This window comes from Tachypleus tridentatus, chromosome 3 (assembly GCF_004210375.1).
Source record: "Tachypleus tridentatus isolate NWPU-2018 chromosome 3, ASM421037v1, whole genome shotgun sequence".
Lineage (NCBI taxonomy): Eukaryota > Metazoa > Arthropoda > Merostomata > Xiphosura > Limulidae > Tachypleus > Tachypleus tridentatus.
In genome coordinates, this window is record NC_134827.1 from 38982886 (window position 1) to 39008222 (window position 25337).

Genomic DNA, 25337 nt, shown 5'->3' on the forward strand with positions numbered 1-25337 from the left:
TGATTTACTTACCATCATGTGTCATGTACTGTTAGGCTATGGAAGTTGGCTCTGTGATTTACTTACCATCATGTTTCATGTACTGTTAGGCTATGGAAGTTGGCTGTGTGATTTACTTACCATCATGTTTCATGTACTGTTAGGCTATGGAAGTTGGCTGTGTGATTTACTTACCATCATGTTTCATGTACTGTTAGGCTATGGAAGTTGGCTGTGTGATTTACTTACCATCATGTTTCATGTACTGTTAGGCTATGGAAGTTGGCTCTGTGATTTACTTACCATCATGTTTCATGTACTGTTAGGCTATGGAAGTTGGCTGTGTGATTTACTTACCATCATGTTTCATGTAATGTTAGGCTATGGAAGTTGGCTCTGTGATTTACTTACCATCATGTTTCATGTACTGTTAGGCTATGGAAGTTGGCTCTGTGATTTACTTACCATCATGTTTCATGTACTGTTAGGCTATGGAAGTTGGCTGTGTGATTTACTTACCATCATGTTTCATGTACTGTTAGGCTATGGAAGTTGGCTCTGTGATTTACTTACCATCATGTTTCATGTACTGTTAGGCTATGGAAGTTGGCTCTGTGATTTACTTACCATCATGTTTCATGTACTGTTAGGCTATGGAAGGTGATTTACTTACCATCATGTTTCATGTACTGTTAGGCTATGGAAGTTGGCTGTGTGATTTACTTACCATCATGTGTCATGTACTGTTAGGCTATGGAAGGTGATTTACTTACCATCATGTTTCATGTACTGTTAGGCTATGGAAGTTGGCTCTGTGATTTACTTACCATCATGTTTCATGTACTGTTAGGCTATGGAAGTTGGCTGTGTGATTTACTTACCATCATGTTTCATGTACTGTTAGGCTATGGAAGTTGGCTCTGTGATTTACTTACCATCATGTTTCATGTACTGTTAGGCTATGGAAGGTGATTTACTTACCATCATGTTTCATGTACTGTTAGGCTATGGAAGTTGGCTGTGTGATTTACTTACCATCATGTTTCATGTACTGTTAGGCTATGGAAGTTGGCTGTGTGATTTACTTACCATCATGTTTCATGTACTGTTAGGCTATGGAAGTTGGCTGTGTGATTTACTTACCATCATGTGTTCATGTACTGTTAGGCTATGGAAGGGCTGATTTTACTTACCATCATGTTTCATGTACTGTTAGGCTATGGAAGTTGGCTCTGTGATTTACTTACCATCATGTTTCATGTACTGTTAGGCTATGGAAGTTGGCTGTGTGATTTACTTACCATCATGTTTCATGTACTGTTAGGCTATGGAAGTTGGCTCTGTGATTTACTTACCATCATGTTTCATGTACTGTTAGGCTATGGAAGTTGGCTGTGTGATTTACTTACCATCATGTTTCATGTACTGTTAGGCTATGGAAGTTGGCTGTGTGATTTACTTACCATCACTGTTTCTATGGAAGTTGGCTACTGTTAGGCTATGGAAGTTGGCTTGTGATTTACTTACCATCATGTTTCATGTACTGTTAGGCTATGGAAGTTGGCTCTGTGATTTACTTACCATCATGTTTCATGTACTGTTAGGCTATGGAAGTTGGCTGTGTGATTTACTTACCATCATGTTTCATGTACTGTTAGGCTATGGAAGTTGGCTGTGTGATTTACTTACCATCATGTTTCATGTACTGTTAGGCTATGGAAGTTGGCTCTGTGATTTACTTACCATCATGTTTCATGTACTGTTAGGCTATGGAAGTTGGCTGTGTGATTTACTTACCATCATGTTTCATGTACTGTTAGGCTATGGAAGTTGGCTGTGTGATTTACTTACCATCATGTTTCATGTACTGTTAGGCTATGGAAGTTGGCTGTGTGATTTACTTACCATCATGTTTCATGTACTGTTAGGCTATGGAAGTTGGCTCTGTGATTTACTTACCATCATGTTTCATGTACTGTTAGGCTATGGAAGTTGGCTCTGTGATTTACTTACCATCATGTTTCATGTACTGTTAGGCTATGGAAGTTGGCTCTGTGATTTACTTACCATCATGTTTCATGTACTGTTAGGCTATGGAAGTTGGCTCTGTGATTTACTTACCATCATGTTTCATGTACTGTTAGGCTATGGAAGTTGGCTCTGTGATTTACTTACCATCATGTTTCATGTACTGTTAGGCTATGGAAGTTGGCTGTGTGATTTACTTACCATCATGTTTCATGTACTGTTAGGCTATGGAAGTTGGCTGTGTGATTTACTTACCATCATGTTTCATGTACTGTTAGGCTATGGAAGTTGGCTGTGTGATTTACTTACCATCATGTTTCATGTACTGTTAGGCTATGGAAGTTGGCTGTGTGATTTACTTACCATCATGTTTCATGTACTGTTAGGCTATGGAAGTTGGCTGTGTGATTTACTTACCATCATGTTTCATGTACTGTTAGGCTATGGAAGTTGGCTCTGTGATTTACTTACCATCATGTTTCATGTACTGTTAGGCTATGGAAGTTGGCTCTGTGATTTACTTACCATCATGTTTCATGTACTGTTAGGCTATGGAAGTTGGCTCTGTGATTTACTTACCATCATGTTTCATGTACTGTTAGGCTATGGAAGTTGGCTGTGTGATTTACTTACCATCATGTTTCATGTACTGTTAGGCTATGGAAGTTGGCTCTGTGTATTTACTATACCATCATGTTTCATGTACTGTTAGGCTATGGAAGTTGGCTGTGTGATTTACTTACCATCATGTTTCATGTACTGTTAGGCTATGGAAGTTGGCTCTGTGATTTACTTACCATCATGTTTCATGTACTGTTAGGCTATGGAAGTTGGCTGTGTGATTTACTTACCATCATGTTTCATGTACTGTTAGGCTATGGAAGTTGGCTCTGTGATTTACTTACCATCATGTTTCATGTACTGTTAGGCTATGGAAGTTGGCTCTGTGATTTACTTACCATCATGTTTCATGTACTGTTAGGCTATGGAAGTTGGCTCTGTGATTTACTTACCATCATGTTTCATGTACTGTTAGGCTATGGAAGTTGGCTGTGTGATGTACTGTTAGGCTATGGAAGTTGGCTCTGTGATTTACTTACCATCATGTTTCATGTACTGTTAGGCTATGGAAGTTGGCTGTGTGATTTACTTACCATCATGTTTCATGTACTGTTAGGCTATGGAAGTTGGCTCTGTGATTTACTTACCATCATGTTTCATGTACTGTTAGGCTATGGAAGTTGGCTGTGTTTCATGATTTACTTGGAAGTTGGCTCTGTGACCATCATGTTTCATGTACTGTTAGGCTATGGAAGTTGGCTGTGTGATTTACTTACCATCATGTTTCATGTACTGTTAGGCTATGGAAGTTGGCTGTGTGATTTACTTACCATCATGTTTCATGTACTGTTAGGCTATGGAAGTTGGCTGTGTGATTTACTTACCATCATGTTTCATGTACTGTTAGGCTATGGACTGTGATTTACTTACCATCATGTTTCATGTACTGTTAGGCTATGGAAGTTGGCTGTGTGATTTACTTACCATCATGTTTCATGTACTGTTAGGCTATGGAAGTTGGCTCTGTGATTTACTTACCATCATGTTTCATGTACTGTTAGGCTATGGAAGTTGGCTGTGTGATTTACTTACCATCATGTTTCATGTACTGTTAGGCTATGGAAGTTGGCTCTGTGATTTACTTACCATCATGTTTCATGTACTGTTAGGCTATGGAAGTTGGCTGTGTGATTTACTTACCATCATGTTTCATGTACTGTTAGGCTATGGAAGTTGGCTCTGTGATTTACTTACCATCATGTTTCATGTACTGTTAGGCTATGGAAGTTGGCTGTGTGATTTACTTACCATCATGTTTCATGTACTGTTAGGCTATGGAAGTTGGCTCTGTGATTTACTTACCATCATGTTTCATGTACTGTTAGGCTATGGAAGTTGGCTGTGTGATTTACTTACCATCATGTTTCATGTACTGTTAGGCTATGGAAGTTGGCTGTGTGATTTACTTACCATCATGTTTCATGTACTGTTAGGCTATGGAAGTTGGCTGTGTGATTTACTTACCATCATGTTTCATGTACTGTTAGGCTATGGAAGTTGGCTGTGATTTACTTACCATCATGTTTCATTACTGTTACTTACCATCATGTTTCATGTACTGTTAGGCTATGGAAGTTGGCTGTGTGATTTACTTACCATCATGTTTCATGTACTGTTAGGCTATGGAAGTTGGCTGTGTGATTTACTTACCATCATGTTTCATGTACTGTTAGGCTATGGAAGTTGGCTCTGTGATTTACTTACCATCATGTTTCATGTACTGTTAGGCTATGGAAGTTGGCTGTGTGATTTACTTACCATCATGTTTCATGTACTGTTAGGCTATGGAAGTTGGCTCTGTGATTTACTTACCATCATGTTTCATGTACTGTTAGGCTATGGAAGTTGGCTGTGTGATTTACTTACCATCATGTTTCATGTACTGTTAGGCTATGGAAGTTGGCTGTGTGATTTACTTACCATCATGTTTCATGTACTGTTAGGCTATGGAAGTTGGCTCTGTGATTTACTTACCATCATGTTTCATGTACTGTTAGGCTATGGAAGTTGGCTCTGTGATTTACTTACCATCATGTTTCATGTACTGTTAGGCTATGGAAGTTGGCTGTGTGATTTACTTACCATCATGTTTCATGTACTGTTAGGCTATGGAAGTTGGCTTACCATCATGTGATTTACTTTTACCATCATGTTTCATGTACTGTTAGGCTATGGAAGTTGGCTGTGATTTACTTACCATCATGTTTCATTTACTATGGAAGTTGGCTGTGTGATTTACTTACCATCATGTTTCATGTACTGTTAGGCTATGGAAGTTGGCTCTGTGATTTACTTACCATCATGTTTCATGTACTGTTAGGCTATGGAAGTTGGCTGTGTTTACTTACCATCATGATTTACTTGGAAGTTGGCTCTGTGACCATCATGTTTCATGTACTGTTAGGCTATGGAAGTTGGCTGTGTGATTTACTTACCATCATGTTTCATGTACTGTTAGGCTATGGAAGTTGGCTCTGTGATTTACTTACCATCATGTTTCATGTACTGTTAGGCTATGGAAGTTGGCTGTGTGATTTACTTACCATCATGTTTCATGTACTGTTAGGCTATGGAAGTTGGCTGTGTGATTTACTTACCATCATGTTTCATGTACTGTTAGGCTATGGAAGTTGGCTGTGTGATTTACTTACCATCATGTTTCATGTACTGTTAGGCTATGGAAGTTGGCTCTGTGATTTACTTACCATCATGTTTCATGTACTGTTAGGCTATGGAAGTTGGCTGTGTGATTTACTTACCATCATGTTTCATGTACTGTTAGGCTATGGAAGTTGGCTCTGTGATTTACTTACCATCATGTTTCATGTACTGTTAGGCTATGGAAGTTGGCTGTGTGATTTACTTACCATCATGTTTCATGTACTGTTAGGCTATGGAAGTTGGCTCACCATCATGTTTCATGTACTGTTAGGCTATGGAAGTTGGCTCTGTGATTTACTTACCATCATGTTTCATGTACTGTTAGGCTATGGAAGTTGGCTCTGTGATTTACTTACCATCATGTTTCATGTACTGTTAGGCTATGGAAGTTGGCTGTGTGATTTACTTACCATCATGTTTCATGTACTGTTAGGCTATGGAAGTTGGCTCTGTGATTTACTTACCATCATGTTTCATGTACTGTTAGGCTATGGAAGTTGGCTCTGTGATTTACTTACCATCATGTTTCATGTACTGTTAGGCTATGGAAGTTGGCTCTGTGATTTACTTACCATCATGTTTCATGTACTGTTAGGCTATGGAAGTTGGCTGTGTGATTTACTTACCATCATGTTTCATGTACTGTTAGGCTATGGAAGTTGGCTCTGTGATTTACTTACCATCATGTTTCATGTACTGTTAGGCTATGGAAGTTGGCTGTGTGATTTACTTACCATCATGTTTCATGTACTGTTAGGCTATGGAAGTTGGCTCTGTGATTTACTTACCATCATGTTTCATGTACTGTTAGGCTATGGAAGTTGGCTCTGTGATTTACTTACCATCATGTTTCATGTACTGTTAGGCTATGGAAGTTGGCTCTGTGATTTACTTACCATCATGTTTCATGTACTGTTAGGCTATGGAAGTTGGCTGTGTGATTTACTTACCATCATGTTTCATGTACTGTTAGGCTATGGAAGTTGGCTGTGTGATTTACTTACCATCATGTTTCATGTACTGTTAGGCTATGGAAGTTGGCTCTGTGATTTACTTACCATCATGTTTCATGTACTGTTAGGCTATGGAAGTTGGCTCTGTGATTTACTTACCATCATGTTTCATGTACTGTTAGGCTATGGAAGTTGGCTCTGTGATTTACTTACCATCATGTTTCATGTACTGTTAGGCTATGGAAGTTGGCTGTGTGATTTACTTACCATCATGTTTCATGTACTGTTAGGCTATGGAAGTTGGCTCTGTGATTTACTTACCATCATGTTTCATGTACTGTTAGGCTATGGAAGTTGGCTCTGTGATTTACTTACCATCATGTTTCATGTACTGTTAGGCTATGGAAGTTGGCTCTGTGATTTACTTACCATCATGTTTCATGTACTGTTAGGCTATGGAAGTTGGCTGTGTGATTTACTTACCATCATGTTTCATGTACTGTTAGGCTATGGAAGTTGGCTCTGTGATTTACTTACCATCATGTTTCATGTACTGTTAGGCTATGGAAGTTGGCTCTGTGATTTACTTACCATCATGTTTCATGTACTGTTAGGCTATGGAAGTTGGCTGTGTGATTTACTTACCATCATGTTTCATGTACTGTTAGGCTCACCATGTTTCATGTACTGTTAGGCTATGGAAGTTGGCTCTGTGATTTACTTACCATCATGTTTCATGTACTGTTAGGCTATGGAAGTTGGCTGTGTGATTTACTTACCATCATGTTTCATGTACTGTTAGGCTATGGAAGTTGGCTCTGTGATTTACTTACCATCATGTTTCATGTACTGTTAGGCTATGGAAGTTGGCTGTGATTTACTTACCATCATGTTTCATGTACTGTTAGGCTATGGAAGTTGGCTGTGTGATTTACTTACCATCATGTTTCATGTACTGTTAGGCTATGGAAGTTGGCTGTGTGATTTACTTACCATCATGTTTCATGTACTGTTAGGCTATGGAAGTTGGCTCTGTGATTTACTTACCATCATGTTTCATGTACTGTTAGGCTATGGAAGTTGGCTCTGTGATTTACTTACCATCATGTTTCATGTACTGTTAGGCTATGGAAGTTGGCTGTGTGGATTTACTTACCATCATGTTTCATGTACTGTTAGGCTATGGAAGTTGGCTGTGTGATTTACTTACCATCATGTTTCATGTACTGTTAGGCTATGGAAGTTGGCTCTGTGATTTACTTACCATCATGTTTCATGTACTGTTAGGCTATGGAAGTTGGCTGTGTGATTTACTTACCATCATGTTTCATGTACTGTTAGGCTATGGAAGTTGGCTGTGTGATTTACTTACCATCATGTTTCATGTACTGTTAGGCTATGGAAGTTGGCTGTGTGGATTTACTTACCATCATGTTTCATGTACTGTTAGGCTATGGAAGTTGGCTCTGTGATTTACTTACCATCATGTTTCATGTACTGTTAGGCTATGGAAGTTGGCTCTGTGATTTACTTACCATCATGTTTCATGTACTGTTAGGCTATGGAAGTTGGCTCTGTGATTTACTTACCATCATGTTTCATGTACTGTTAGGCTATGGAAGTTGGCTCATGTGATTTACTTACCATCATGTTTCATGTACTGTTAGGCTATGGAAGTTGGCTCTGTGATTTACTTACCATCATGTTTCATGTACTGTTAGGCTATGGAAGTTGGCTGTGTGATTTACTTACCATCATGTTTCATGTACTGTTAGGCTATGGAAGTTGGCTTACCATCATGTTTCATGTACTGTTATTTACTTGGACCCATCATGTTTCATGTACTGTTAGGCTATGGAAGTTGGCTCTGTGATTTACTTACCATCATGTTTCATGTACTGTTAGGCTATGGAAGTTGGCTGTGTGATTTACTTACCATCATGTTTCATGTACTGTTAGGCTATGGAAGTTGGCTCTGTGATTTACTTACCATCATGTTTCATGTACTGTTAGGCTATGGAAGTTGGCTGTGTGATTTACTTACCATCATGTTTCATGTACTGTTAGGCTATGGAAGTTGGCTGTGTGATTTACTTACCATCATGTTTCATGTACTGTTAGGCTATGGAAGTTGGCTGTGTGATTTACTTACCATCATGTTTCATGTACTGTTAGGCTATGGAAGTTGGCTCTGTGATTTACTTACCATCATGTTTCATGTACTGTTAGGCTATGGAAGTTGGCTCTGTGATTTACTTACCATCATGTTTCATGTACTGTTAGGCTATGGAAGTTGGCTGTGTGATTTACTTACCATCATGTTTCATGTACTGTTAGGCTATGGAAGTTGGCTGTGTGATTTACTTACCATCATGTTTCATGTACTGTTAGGCTATGGAAGTTGGCTGTGTGATTTACTTACCATCATGTTTCATGTACTGTTAGGCTATGGAAGTTGGCTCTGTGATTTACTTACCATCATGTTTCATGTACTGTTAGGCTATGGAAGTTGGCTCTGTGATTTACTTACCATCATGTTTCATGTACTGTTAGGCTATGGAAGTTGGCTGTGTGATTTACTTACCATCATGTTTCATGTACTGTTAGGCTATGGAAGTTGGCTGTGTGATTTACTTACCATCATGTTTCATGTACTGTTAGGCTATGGAAGTTGGCTCTGTGATTTACTTACCATCATGTTTCATGTACTGTTAGGCTATGGAAGTTGGCTCTGTGATTTACTTACCATCATGTTTCATGTACTGTTAGGCTATGGAAGTTGGCTGTGTGATTTACTTACCATCATGTTTCATGTACTGTTAGGCTATGGAAGTTGGCTCTGTGATTTACTTACCATCATGTTTCATGTACTGTTAGGCTATGGAAGTTGGCTCTGTGATTTACTTACCATCATGTTTCATGTACTGTTAGGCTATGGAAGTTGGCTGTGTGATTTACTTACCATCATGTTTCATGTACTGTTAGGCTATGGAAGTTGGCTCTGTGATTTACTTACCATCATGTTTCATGTACTGTTAGGCTATGGAAGTTGGCTCTGTGATTTACTTACCATCATGTTTCATGTACTGTTAGGCTATGGAAGTTGGCTGTGTGATTTACTTACCATCATGTTTCATGTACTGTTAGGCTATGGAAGTTGGCTCTGTGGATTTACTTACCATCATGTTTCATGTACTGTTAGGCTATGGAAGTTGGCTGTGTGATTTACTTACCATCATGTTTCATGTACTGTTAGGCTATGGAAGTTGGCTGTGTGATTTACTTACCATCATGTTTCATGTACTGTTAGGCTATGGAAGTTGGCTCTGTGATTTACTTACCATCATGTTTCATGTACTGTTAGGCTATGGAAGTTGGCTCTGTGATTTACTTACCATCATGTTTCATGTACTGTTAGGCTATGGAAGTTGGCTCTGTGATTTACTTACCATCATGTTTCATGTACTGTTAGGCTATGGAAGTTGGCTCTGTGATTTACTTACCATCATGTTTCATGTACTGTTAGGCTATGGAAGTTGGCTGTGTGATTTACTTACCATCATGTTTCATGTACTGTTAGGCTATGGAAGTTGGCTGTGTGATTTACTTACCATCATGTTTCATGTACTGTTAGGCTATGGAAGTTGGCTGTGTGATTTACTTACCATCATGTTTCATGTACTGTTAGGCTATGGAAGTTGGCTGTGTGATTTACTTACCATCATGTTTCATGTACTGTTAGGCTATGGAAGTTGGCTCTGTGATTTACTTACCATCATGTTTCATGTACTGTTAGGCTATGGAAGTTGGCTGTGTGATTTACTTACCATCATGTTTCATGTACTGTTAGGCTATGGAAGTTGGCTGTGTGATTTACTTACCATCATGTTTCATGTACTGTTAGGCTATGGAAGTTGGCTGTGTGATTTACTTACCATCATGTTTCATGTACTGTTAGGCTATGGAAGTTGGCTGTGTGATTTACTTACCATCATGTTTCATGTACTGTTAGGCTATGGAAGTTGGCTCTGTGATTTACTTACCATCATGTTTCATGTACTGTTAGGCTATGGAAGTTGGCTGTGTGATTTACTTACCATCATGTTTCATGTACTGTTAGGCTATGGAGGCTATGGAAGTTGGCTATGGAAGTTGGCTGTGATTTACTTACCATCATGTTTCATGTACTGTTAGGCTATGGAAGTTGGCTCTGTGATTTACTTACCATCATGTTTCATGTACTGTTAGGCTATGGAAGTTGGCTCTGTGATTTACTTACCATCATGTTTCATGTACTGTTAGGCTATGGAAGTTGGCTGTGTGATTTACTTACCATCATGTTTCATGTACTGTTAGGCTATGGAAGTTGGCTCTGTGATTTACTTACCATCATGTTTCATGTACTGTTAGGCTATGGAATGTGATTTACTTACCATCATGTTTCATGTACTGTTAGGCTATGGAAGTTGGCTCTGTGATTTACTTACCATCATGTTTCATGTACTGTTAGGCTATGGAAGTTGGCTGTGTGATTTACTTACCATCATGTTTCATGTACTGTTAGGCTATGGATTGGCTATTTACTTACCATCATGTTTCATGTACTGTTAGGCTATGGAAGTTGGCTCTGTGATTTACTTACCATCATGTTTCATGTACTGTTAGGCTATGGAAGTTGGCTGTGTGATTTACTTACCATCATGTTTCATGTACTGTTAGGCTATGGAAGTTGGCTCTGTGGATTTACTTACCATCATGTTTCATGTACTGTTAGGCTATGGAAGTTGGCTCTGTGATTTACTTACCATCATGTTTCATGTACTGTTAGGCTATGGAAGTTGGCTCTGTGATTTACTTACCATCATGTTTCATGTACTGTTAGGCTATGGAAGTTGGCTGTGTGATTTACTTACCATCATGTTTCATGTACTGTTAGGCTATGGAAGTTGGCTCTGTGATTTACTTACCATCATGTTTCATGTACTGTTAGGCTATGGAAGTTGGCTGTGTGATTTACTTACCATCATGTTTCATGTACTGTTAGGCTATGGAAGTTGGCTCTGTGATTTACTTACCATCATGTTTCATGTACTGTTAGGCTATGGAAGTTGGCTGTGTGATTTACTTACCATCATGTTTCATGTACTGTTAGGCTATGGAAGTTGTCTGTGTGATTTACTTACCATCATGTTTCATGTACTGTTAGGCTATGGAAGTTGGCTGTGTGATTTACTTACCATCATGTTTCATGTACTGTTAGGCTATGGAAGTTGTCTGTGTGATTTACTTACCATCATGTTTCATGTACTGTTAGGCTATGGAAGTTGTCTGTGTGATTTACTTACCATCATGTTTCATGTACTGTTAGGCTATGGAAGTTGGCTGTGTGATTTACTTACCATCATGTTTCATGTACTGTTAGGCTATGGAAGTTGTCTGTGTGATTTACTTACCATCATGTTTCATGTACTGTTAGGCTATGGAAGTTGTCTGTGTGATTTACTTACCATCATGTGTCATGTACTGTTAGGCTATGGAAGTTGGCTGTGTGATTTACTTACCATCATGTTTCATGTACTGTTAGGCTATGGAAGTTGGCTGTGTGATTTACTTACCATCATGTTTCATGTACTGTTAGGCTATGGAAGTTGTCTGTGTGATTTACTTATCATCATGTTTCATGTACTGTTAGGCTATGGAAGTTGGCTGTGTGATTTACTTACCATCATGTTTCATGTACTGTTAGGCTATGGAATGTGATTTACTTACCATCATGTTTCATGTAATGTTTATTCTCTTGCACATCTTCTCATCCTTTATCTGGATTATTTTTTTCCTCCCTCAAACCTTGGCAGCTACAGAGAGTAACTCCTTTTTGCCAGTTTTGTTTTCCTTACATTTTCCACTTGTATCCCTGGCCTGATCCATCCATGGGGTTCATTCCTGCCTTGTTATCCTTTGGCAACCATATTTTGTTTGTGGTATTTCTCCTTTCAACTTCACCAGTTGGGTTCAACTTTTGATACCAGATGTCAGGCTTCCAGTTCAGTACATTTCATTTTCTGTTCTTAACATGTGCCCTGTTCCAGAATCAGGGGGTCTCACCCTCCATTCTCTTAAACTTGGTATGATCCTCACCTCACATCAGATTTTCAGATCTGACTGTCTCATGTAAAGGTTTGTCCTTCAGGTGGTTTTGAAAGATGCTTCTTGTCTACCTTAACATCTGCCCCTCCAACTGTTTACTGTGGGATTCTAGCTAATTACGTGAGGGAGATGACGTTCCACATCAGAAGTTATAATTTTCATGTGCTGAAAATGTATTTCTGATAGATATTTATCTGCAGTCACACTTCTTCCACACTGAAACCAGTGATCCCATTTTTTGCCAAAACAAGAAGTGATAGTTTGATATAATTCAATTGAGAGAGTCCCATGCATAACAGGAGTGTATGACACTTTCATTGGTGAAGGAATATCACTGGATAATTTGTACGAGAGACACATTGGAATGAATCATTTCCAATGGAAGAAAGAAAAAGCAGAAGGCTTGTGGCGTGCTTGAAAATATTTTTACATATAGAGGGTAAAACTGAACAAAAATATCTATTTATGTGAGAGGAAGTAAGTAACTATTAGAAATACATTTTCAGTGTATGAAAATTATAAATCTTGAAATTATGTATGAAGTATTTTAATTTACATATGTTAATCATGTCTTTAGAAGCATTTCTGCAATAATTTTGTAATTTGTTTACTTTTTAATAGACCATTTTTTTATTAAAGGAATATGGAGTGAACTGCTCAGATGTCACATTAGAGAGGATTTGGAGCCACGTAGATGTATTTGCTTTTGGTCACTTTTTTGGCTGGGCTATGAAAGCCATGTTAGTGAGAAACTATGGAATTTGCTGGACAATCAGTGTTACATGGGAAATAACAGAAGTGAGTATCACAATTTAGATAGTGGGCAGTTTTGGAGTGTGGTATGTCAGAAGTAACATTACAGAGAAATTGTGAGTATTGTGGTAATGGAAGGTAAAAATTTTGTAACCTAGTATTGAAAAAAGAACTGCTGTCAGTGACATAAGACAAGTTTATGGTAAAGGTAAAAAGAGTAATATGGTGATAAAAAGGTGAAAACCTATACTTAAAGAAGATTTGTGTTGATTGACAAGGAAGTTTTACCACAAAATTTGAACAGAGTACTTATTATATCTGGTATTAGGTATAGCTAGAGAACTGGTATAATGGTGGTTTATGATATTTATTAAAATATCTGTATATATTTCTGATTGCAGGTTTTTTTGCTCATTTGTTACCCAACTTTATTGAATGTTGGTGGGATGCTTTGATTCTGGATGTGTTGTTATGTAATGGTTTGGGGATCTGGTTTGGAATGTTCATCTGTAGGAAGTTAGAAATGAGAACCTACAACTGGGAAAGCATCAAGTGAGTTTAACACCAAAACATGTATAACACCAGTACATGTACAGGTGTCGTACGTGTAAGAGTGCTGCATGTTCACTGACACAGGTTTTGTATCTATAACAGTAGTGCATGTTCACTAATACATTACAGCATGTATTCCAAAACATACTTACCTCTTATTACACTACAGCTATTACTTGATTGCTTGGGTTTTTTTTTTCCTTTGCCCATCTAAGCATTGGTGTAATTTTTTCTCACTTGCTCCAGTCTTTTATTCCCCTATCAATTGTCCTTGTTCACATCTGTTTCATAACACTCTCCATCTAGGTCAGTTGCTCTCTGTTTTGGTACTATATATAAGCACCTCATTCAGATGACATTATAACTTTTTCTCAACAAAGCATTCAGTAATGGGTTTCTCTGTACTACAGCTGATTGAGATAGTTTGTGTTCTTAACATTACCTAGTTGTTTTTCATTAAAAAATTTTTTTTCCCCCTGTTTGCTTGGCTAGCTGATATGTGTATTATTGTTTCCAGCATGGAGGCTAATCAGACTTCTATCCCACTTCTGACATCTAGCTTCAATCAAAATTTGAGGGGATGAGTGTTCACTCTCATTTGAATCTGTGTGTGACTTGATTCATTATGAGATGTTGACATATAATCAATTCACGGGTGCTTTGCTTTTTCCAGTGCCTTACTTTGCTTTATTGGATTTTTAAGAGGCCAAATTGAAATAATCCCCTTCTGGCTTCATTTTCTTTAATTGACAAACCAACTGTGTGTCGTTTGGTGTCTTTTCCTTGATCCTTTTGAGTGTGTATCTTTCATGATGGCAGTAACATCTGAGATCGAATATTTAGTTCTTTTCCTTTAGCCCCTGTTGTTGTGGTTCAAGCAGGAAGGTTCACTGTTTAATTATATGAAGGGACTACTATGTCTAGTCTGCCACCTTTGTTAGAACAACATGCTTTAGTTCGCCACTGTCAGGTGGTTGTTTATTTAGACTCTCAAATAATAGACTTAATCAGTGATGTCGAGAAAACCCACTTGTAGAGAAAAATCTATATGTAGAAACGGCTCATTTGGGTTGAGAAAATTTTTTACGTAGAGGAGCAAACAACGTTTTGATTTTCTTCGGTCATCGTCAGGTTCACAAAGAAAGAAAGAGGTAACTGACCGGAAGCTGACCACGTGTTTGAAAGAGTTGTGTAACTGAGTGTCGGAATGTAGAGGGCATGCTTATATGTTTGAATATATAATTTTATATTATTTATTTTATTATTATTATATTTATTTATATAGGTATAAAGGTGTTCCTTTGTATTGGTTTATTTTGAGCTTGAGTTGTTGTATAAGTAAGGCTTCTTTAATTTCCGACATCAGCAGACAAATAACCAACATTTGGCAAAAACTAGTAACAAAATATGACACTCCAGTTAATACCAAATTTATTCAAAAAACAGGCACAAAACTGAGGTCTATACTATGTAAAAACTCCACTGACAAACACCACACCAACATTATTTATAAAATACAATGTGATAACTGCCACAACTTCTATTTTGGAAAAACAAGTAGAAAAATGGAAACCAGATTCAGAGAACATAAAAGTCACCTTCACACGTTTTCAAACACTGCAAGTCAAATAAACACAACATAACCATAGAAAACATTCAAATACTAAATAAAGAAACAAACATAAATTAAAGAAGCCTTACTTATACAACAACTCAAACCCAAAATAAACCAATACAAAGGAACACCTTTATACGTATATTAAAAATAATATAATAGATAATATAAAATTATGTATTCAAACATCTAAGCGCGCCCTCTACATTCCAACACTTAGTTACACAACCCTTTTCAAACATGTAGTCAGCTTCCGGTCAGTTACCTCTTTCTGTCTCTGTGAACCTGACGATGACCGAAGAAGGTCAAAACATTGTTTGTTCCTCTATGTAAAACATTTTCTCAAACCAAATGAGCTGTTTTTATATATAAATAATAGAATTGCTCCTGGACATTTGGGAATTCAGAAGGGAGTCTGATGAAACTGAATTCATCACATTTTTCTTAGGATTTGTCTAACTTTGGTGCTGCGATATTTATCTTTTCAACTTTGTTGTTGGAAGCCTCTAAGTGATTGCCATTTCAATTTCATGATGAGTTTGGACCATTCGTAACATCTACGTTTGTTTAATTATCAGCTTTTTCATGATAATGAGTTGAGACCATTGTTAACATGTACCTTTGTTTAATTATCAGCTTTTTCATGATGATGAGTTGAGACCATTGTTAACATCTTGGTCTGATTATCAGCTTTTTCATGATAATGAGTTGAGACCATTGTTAACATGTACCTTTGTTTAATTATCAGCTTTTTTCATGATGATGAGTTGAGACCATTGTTAACATCTTGGTCTGATTATCAGCTTTTCATGATAATGAGTTGAGACATTGTTACTTACCTTTTGATTATCAGTTTTTTTCATGATGATGAGTTGAGACCATTGTTAACATCTTGGTCTGATTATCAGCTTTTCATGATAATGAGTTGAGACCATTGTTAACATGTACCTTTGTTTAATCAGCTTTTTTGATGAGTTGAGACCATTGTTAACATCTTGGTCTGATTATCAGCTTTTTCATGATAATGAGTTGAGACCATTGTTAACATGTACCTTGGTTTGATTATCAGTTTTTTTTCGTGATGAGTGTGGATCATTGTTAACATCTACCTTGGTTTAATTATCAGCTTCTTTATGGCGATGAGTTTGGACCGTTGTTAACATCTTCCTTGGTTTGATTGTCATCTCTCTGCACTTTTGCTAGTCAATTGGCTGGTTATCACTTATTTGTGGAGTAGAAATGCATTGGTGGAGGGCATTATTCTATCTGCCGTTGCCCTCCGTGACTTACGTGAAGCCCCTTCTCTCTTATCCTTGATTTTTGGCAGGTATTCTAGAATCTTTCAGATCAAAATCTTGTGCCCTCTGTCTGCATTCATCCCTGTTGTTGTTAGCTTCTTGACTTTCCTCAGTTTCTACAAGGAGTCATAGTTTCACCACTATTTGAACTACACTTCCCTACAAAACGGTTGAGAACTTCTTACCCTTTAAAGAATAATGTCTCTAGGGCTGTACTTATTAAGGGGAAATATTATGATATTTTACTTCAGCTGTTCCATGGCAGTATCTTACATTTTCCATGAAGAGAACACGTGGTACAAGTTTCTTTGTGTTTGAAACTTGGATCTTCTTTATTGGGGCAACTTCCATTATGTCATCCTGCTAACTTGCCATGTTCTGGGGTTGATGAAGTTGGTGGCAGATCAGATGTCTTAACCCTGACAGAATGGATGCTGCATCACAAGGTTTTCTGTTGGATTTGCACTTGATTTGGACAATGGAGATTAATGTATTTGTCCCTCACTGGAACACTTAACTGTTGATATCTTGATCTTGGCTACCTCACTTCAGGTCATGGGCAATAGATTCATTCACTTAGGTCTGGACAGGGTTGCACTTGTATTCATTCCCACAGATTTATGTGTTATACAGAGCACTTGATATGTTCCATTCAAACCCCTGTTGATAACACTGATTGGTCAGCTCAATCCTTGTTTCTGCTTCTGTGGTGTCTCCAGGGGTACCCACCTCTTCCAATTCTCTTGATCTATCTCTGTTGCAGTAGCCGTGATCTGACGTCTTACACCCAGCCATCCTGATTCTCAAGTTTCATGTATGGAATTTATTTAGTTCTTTCTACAGCAGTGAGATTTAACTTCTGAGGTTGCCAAGTATCTGTTTAAGTCTTTGCATAGTTCAATGGAAATGGCAAACACACAGACAATGGTGTATTGAGATGTTGAGCTCACTTCATATGCAAAGTGCTAACCATAACTTGTTGTTGACCTGACTTTCTGATAAGAGTTTCACATCTTTCACAGTCACCTTATATGATGTGGCTGCCTTTAGAGAGTTGACACAAAAATGACTTGAGTCCCCAGTGCTCTTCATTTTCTACAAGTCATTCTGGATCCTTCACCCCCAAATGACCTTTTCAGTTATCTAACTGGACTGTTAAGGTGGTATTACGCACTCTTTTTCAACATCTGTTTGATCTGTTAGCTAAACATACCCTTAAGGTTATACTGCTGGCTTGTGAACATCACAAGTCAGAGTTGTATGTGCCAGGACACTTTATTTATTATACCTAAATCCTCATATATCTACACACGTCACTCTTACCCAAGACACTAGCAGCCAGGGAAGGGACAGATCTTTTTTCACTGATTCACCCATCTGCTATTTCTCAGCATAGTACTTGATAGGATACCAATAATTAGTTAAGTCCAGTGAAGTGTTACACTGTCCATACTAATGCTAAACAGTGACTTTTTGTTTATTGGATCTTTCAATTTACAGTGATTTATTCATAGTTAATTTGTTGAAGTGGGTAAAAAAATCCATATTGCATATTCTGGACTTTTTTGGAGGTGAAGACATTTCTGCAAGTCATGTCTCATCAGATTCATCACATTTCTATGTCCTTATCCTCCTGGTTGAATAACCTGCTGGGAGGACATTGTGTAGGCCAGTATGTGGACCTCCTCCAATATTTTTATGTCATTATTTTCTTATTAGGATTTTTTTTTTTAAACAGTCTTCTGTAGCTATCTTAACCATGTCTGCTAGGTGACAAGGAGATGTGAGTGTCTGTTAGTAATATTGTCTTTACTTTCCAGTGTCCCTTATCTCTTTTTCATAGAATCCCACTCTGTGGGAAATGTTGCTTAGGCAGGTGTGCTTTAGTCAAACCAATTCCACACTAGTAACCATTAACACAATATACTTGTGGATTGCAACAGGCTCTGTAGAAGTGATATGTTCTATCAGACCCACCTAGAGACAGATCCACTGTACTGTGCTGGACCACCACTTGTGGACTATGATAAGTAAAGCATAAAGGGATCCTGCCTTGAGCTTTACTCATGTTGATAAGAAACTGTGGATTGGGTGAGTCTTGAAAAAGTGACAACATCATCTGACTGAGGATAGAGGGTGCATTGACTTAGGTGGAGAGTGTCATGGGCAGTGTAGTGGGGAAGAAAAGAATCAGACCCGTGGGCAAAGGAAGAAATTCTAGCAGTTAAGTAACAGTTGTAGTGTGAGGGGAAGTAGGTCTTGTTGGAAACACATTTTCAATTTAAAAAATGTTAACTTTTGTACTAAAGAATTGAGATGTAACTCGGACCACTTTACAGTTTTACTTCTAAGTTTGAGAATATGTAGCTGGAAATATAGTGCAAAACTTTGATTTTCAGTAATCTAGGTGTTGGTAACTATGTCCTTTATGGTTTAGATACACTGATGTTTAAAATATATTGAAATTAAGAAAACTAAACATCAGAGTGTTGACTGAAAATAAATTAAAACTTATCTCTTGAGTAAAGATATATTCAAGTTTTGTTTACACCTACTGCAGATCAAATTTAATATATTTAAAATGCTGCAAATTTTACAAAATTTACTTTTCAGTCAATGTATTCAAAAATTTGCATTACACTTTATTGGAGTGTATTTGGATTACACATTATTGGAGTGTATTTGGATTACACTTTATTGGAGTGTATTTCTCCAGTTTTAGTTTGTGCATAGTTTAGCATAAATTACTCAAACTTTTGTGATGTCTCTCTGTTTTGTGATGTCTCTCTGTTTTGTGATGTCTCTCTGTTTTGTGATGTCTCTCTGTTGAAATGTTAAGCAAACATGTAATTTTGAAGTATATTTATTGAGTTGTAAGAATAATTTCATATTATTTGTATTTTGAAAGTTGTTAAGGTGGATTCATCACTTGAGATTAAGTTATTTCCTTATGCATAATTTAGAAAATTTATTTTTCTATTTATACTACAGTTCATTCAACCTTTATTTTATAAACCATTCATATCCTGAGTAAATATTTTTTTCTGTTACCAAGTGGTCTGTTTTCTTTATTTCATCAGAGACATTCAAACAACAACAGGGAAAATTCGCCGTGCTGCTCTGCAGTTTACCCCTGCAAGGTTAGTTTGTTTAAAATTAGTTCAGTTTCACTTCTATTATTATTATTACTTTATACTTTTTATATTTAAGTTTTATTTTTCCCCATTTCTGAAGAATTTATTATACCTGAGAACCAGTTTTAGCTGAAATAGGATGAAAATTAATAATTTCAGAGCTTTGAGGTCACTCTAAGTATTATATACATGTTAGAGAAAATCAGTTTGACCTGTTATTTAGTTGCTAGTACACATGAACTATAATTGGTTCTGTTTTTTTAATTTCTCAATACTGATTAAGTTTCTGTTCGCTCCTTTGTCTCATGTTTGCCATGTGTACTTCATATGGTTTTATTGTTCTGCTGCTCTAACTTGTTAAACAACCAAGAAATGTTTTACAAGATATGCAGGTGTGCAAGTCAAGTGATCAGTTCTAATAAGAAATACAAAAACACAATCTGAATATTATTTGTGGACATTTACTGACCTTAGCATAAAGATAAAAGTTACCATTTCTTGAGATATTATTCAACAATATTTCATTTCAAGCTGTTTCAGAATGACAGTTTGGTCTTAGTCAATGAAAACTACATATCTATCATGTGTAGCTGCACGACACATCCATATTGTTGTACTAAAATATTGAAGGTTCTGCACCTACATTAGGTTGAAAGTAAACCTTGAATATTATGTGTCAGTGTTTTGCTTAATTTGATATCAATAAGGGGTTAGTCCAATGGACCAGTCATGTACTGGAGAAAGAATTTTGACATGTAGTTCTAAGTTTACTGTGTGTATGTACATAAAGCGTGGTGAGCTTTTAGACAAAAGTGCATGTCTGTTGTACACAAAACTCAAACATGTTATAAAAAATATTTATTCTCAAGGATTGTTAGGAATTGACAATGTCAGTTTCACTCGGACTTTGGCAAGTTTGAATACAGGGTTATGTCCACGTGAAAAGTACTTTTGTCAATTGTACAGAGTGCATTTGTATAACCTCTAGAACATTCAAAATATATCTGCATTTTTTTTTCAGTATCACTTTATATTGTATCTGATTTCTACTCTTGTTGCAAAATCAGTAATGTAGGGTAAAATGAATAGTCTAACTGTAACATCAAATTCATAATATCGTACCATGTTCAGTTACACTGTGTAAAACGAAATGTCAAATGTACTTTGACCTCACATGTATGCAAAGGGTTAGTACCATGCGGTCTGTGAAAGAAAGGTAAGGTTTTCTAAGTCTTAAGTTGTGAGATCTATAGAAATAGTTTTGAAGCTAAGATTACAGTTTAGTAGACATGTTGATGGTGTTATATCAACTCTTTAATTTGTTAACTGATTGTATTTAAACATAAAACCTACTAATACTAAACTGCTCTTAGTTTACGATTTGTGTCATGGAAAATATAACCATTAACCAACAGAAATTGAAGTGGCCGCAGGAAATTTATGATTGGCAAATTTGACCCATCAATGTCTCTCCACGATGTAAGACGTGTAGGTTACATCATTGGCTTTATTAGAATTTAACTTACATAACCAAATAGTGTTACTGAGCATGTGTAATTTCAGTGTCTTTTTTATTTATAAGTGTCTCAGAAACAAAACTTTACACTTATTATACTGGAAATTATGAAGTTTCTCATACCATAGTACACTTTGATGTAAGGACTGTAACATAGATTGAACTAAGTGTACTTTGATGTAAGGACTATAATAGACTGAGATAACTATTTTGATGTAAGGCCTTTAACATAGATTGAACTAAGTGTACTTTGATGTAAGGACTGTAACATAAGGTGAGCTAATTGTACTTTGATGTAAGATCTGTAACACAGACTGAGTTAAGTACACTTTGAGGTAAGATCTGTAACACAGACTGAGTTAAGTACACTTTGATGTAAGGACTGTAACACAGACTGAGATAAGTGTACTTTGATGTAAGGACTGTAACACAGACTGAGATAAGTGTACTTTGATGTAAGGACTGTAACATAGACTGAGGTAAGTGTACTTTGATGTAAGGACTGTAACATAGACTGAGATAAGTACACTTTGATGTAAGGACTGTAACATAAGGTGAGCTAATTGTACTTTGATGTAAGATCTGTAACACAGACTGAGATAAGTGTACTTTGATGTAAGGACTGTAACATAAGGTGAGCTAATTGTACTTTGATGTAAGGACTGTAACACAGACTGAGATAAGTGTACTTTGATGTAAGGACTGTAACATAGACTGAGATAATTGTACTTTGATGTAAGGACTGTAACACAGACTGAGATAAGTGTACTTTGATGTAAGGACTGTAACATAGACTGAGATAATTGTACTTTGATGTAAGGACTGTAACTTCTCAGTTTAAATATTTATGTTTCTTTTGTTCAGTATTAATAAGTGTGAATAATTTTGTACAATTAAGACGGTTGATGTGAAAGTGAAACAAGAAGGAAACATCAGATGACACAGTATTAATAAGAGGATGTTGTATGGTAAATATTGCTTATTTGATAGTAAAAGATGTATGTCATCGGCTACAATACACAAATCAGAATAAATACACAAAAGGGAATAAATGAAAGATCCTAATTTCTGTAATTTTTATTACATTTTTATTTGATTATATTATTTCAATTTTCTATTTTCTCATTGTATGTTTCACCACCAGAGGGCTGAACTATCTTTCAACTCTTGTATAACAGTAATTCAGGGTATTGCACCACTTTTGCTTTAACTGTTTTTGTTGTATAACTGTATTATGATTAATATTATGTTAATATCTCTTGGCAAAATCAATCAGTCTTAAAACAAGCTAATATTTAATTTCAGGATTTCTAATGCAAATTTAATTGGATAGTAAATTACATACATACACACATATATTTTTGATGCAACAAGTTTAAATTACTGTGTTAGAATACTGTGCAAATAGATCAAGTTTTCGTTTGCAGTTGGACCCATGTCAGGTGGTTAGATCCAAACTGTACCTACATGAGATTTTTGGCCGTGTCTGAACTTGTGATTTTTTGGCAAGTAAGTGTTCATGTTCATGTTGATATGAATCAAAATCTTTGATTAGATTGTGATTTGAATTACGGCATATGTCTGACATCTGAGTGTAAAATATATATCAAATATTATTCTTTATAAGTATATCAAACTACAGTGAATGATACTACTGCCAAGGCTTATAACAAATTTAATTAGTTAATATTGATTTGTGTGTTAGATTATTTTTTATTGTATACAATATAAGAACAAACCATTAATATTTCACAAGTTAAAACCAGTAAAAACAAAGAACTAAACCACATGTATACTACAAATAAAGTTTTCTTTTATTAACTGCATTTTAATTAGATCATTACACTGAATGAAATGTATCCATATATATCCTTCACATTTAATTGGTGCTGTTACACTGTTACTTGAAAGCATCCATAAAATGAGTTTTCCTAGAGCTTGTTAGTGCAACTGTTAAGTCTGTCACAACCCCTGCTGTTTTGGATCCACTAATGGCCCTCTATATTTATTAGTTTTGAATTGTGATCTTGTTATTTGCCAATGCACTGGCCACACAGTGAGCTGTTATTTATACACACAGACAAGCTGAGAACTTTGTGTGACCCTTTTGACTACTGTAGCTCCACTACTTTAATTTCAGTTGGCCTAAACTAGCATATATACATTGTAGTATGATATTTTTATAATATGTTGCTGCATATGGATGTCAGATATTTGCAACTAAAACTCTAAGCCAGTGTTTTAAACTTTAAATTACAAATTTGGATAACTGTTTGGAGATTTAGACTAGCAGTGGTTGCTGTATTGAGTGGAGGTCATTGTAGTTCAGTGATGTGTCTCAAACTAGATAGGGAAATTCTCTTGTTTACAACGAAGCAGTAGAACATAATCAGTACATGTTTACTTTTATTGCACAATTGTGTTGACAGAGAATCGGTATATGGCATCAGCTTAGCCAATGTAAGCTGTTTGGCTAGGACTGTGTACAGTCATTATACATTTATCAGCTTAGCCAATGTGGGCTGTTTGGCTAGGACTGTGTACAGTCATTATACATTTATCAGCTTAGCCAATGTGGGCTGTTTGGCTAGGACTGTGTACAGTCATTATACATTTTTAAACAGGAAGAAATGCATGTGTCTATTACTTGTGTTAGATCAGTTGTTCCCAATCTATTCTAATCATAGAATATTTGTTGAAAGCTAAAGCATTGTTAAAAGTACAGTTACGACAGAAAGTGTTCAGTACCTCTGCATTGTGAATAGTTTTCTTCCTCATAACTTAAAAAGTATCATGATTAGGGTAATGAAAGTATAGTGTATTATAAATATTATACTAACACACATCTACATAAATTTGTATGTAAATTGAATGACTAATAATCTATTTATGAACAAATAACCAAACATAGGAAAGGCAGAAAGTGTTCGTGCGTCTACTTTAATGGTCAGTTGTGTAGCCTTTCAGGTGAATTACTTGGCGCAATCTTTCCTCATAGACCTCCATGATCGTTTGAGAGTACTCGACTGGTATTTTCTTCCATTCTTCTTTACAGAAGGCTTCCAACTCTTGCAAGTTTTTTTCAGATGGCGCTGATGAACCCTGGTCTTCAACTCATGCCAAACGTTTTCAATTGGGTTGAGATCGGGTGACTGTGATGGCCACTCCAGAACGCTTATATGGTTCCTCTGCAACCAGGATTGCACATATTTCAATGTGTGCTTGGGATCATTGTCATGCTGGAAGATCCAACGATGCCCAAGCTGCAAGTTCCGAGCATCATTCTTGATATAAGTACCTAATATATCAACGTACTCTTCTTTTTTCATGATTCCATTGATGCGGTAAAGGCTGCCTACACCAGAAGAGCTGAAGGAACCCCAGAGCATGATTGAGCCACCTCAGTGTTTAATTGTAGGGAAGGTGTTCTTTGGAAGATTTTGTTCCCCCTTCTTACGGAAAATATTGCGAACATCATTGTGGCTGAAAAGCTTGATTTTAGTCTCGTCTGACCAAAGAATACTCTTCCAATAGGTAAAGGGTTTATCTACATGCTTTCTTGCATACCTCAATCGTTCTTCTAAATGAACAGGCTTTAAATATGGAGTTCTACGAGGACAGCATGCTTTGAACCCAGAAGAGCATAACATGTTTGTAACTGTAGAGGTGCTTACTTCAACTTGAGTTTCCCTTACCAGATTCTGTATGTCATTACGTGTTAAACAAGGGTTCCTACTAGCTTCTGTGAGAACCTTCCTCTTGGTTCTCTCTGGAAATTTGGTGGGGCGTCCGGAACGAGGTAGGTTAGCAGTTGATCCTGTAAGCTTAAACTTGGCAATTATGTTTTGAACAGTAGATTTCGGCACATTACTTTGTGTAGCAATACTGGAAAGAGACACACGAGACTTGTAGTTTACAATAATCCAGTTTTTTAAATCACTGGACAGTTGTTTCCTGTTCGCCACAATAACCAAGCAGATAATGATGGAGACGGAGCTAAATTACTGGAAGTACATTTTTTGCTGGCTAAATTCCAATAATTATGAACCCAGTGTCTAGTTCTGCAATGGTATAATGTAG

The 25337-nt window shown here is 36.7% G+C and overlaps 1 protein-coding gene across 1 annotated transcript in view; it reads left to right on the forward strand.

The window, feature by feature from the left end:
- Positions 1-25337, forward strand: part of LOC143246720 (phosphatidylserine synthase-like) — a 52992-nt gene that overhangs the window by 19886 nt on the left and 7769 nt on the right. The window contains exons 5-8 of the mRNA XM_076493810.1: positions 13029-13191; positions 13544-13694; positions 19688-19747; positions 22685-22766. Of these exons, the coding sequence (XP_076349925.1) occupies positions 13029-13191; positions 13544-13694; positions 19688-19747; positions 22685-22766 (456 nt within the window). The remainder of the gene's footprint in view (positions 1-13028; positions 13192-13543; positions 13695-19687; positions 19748-22684; positions 22767-25337) is intronic.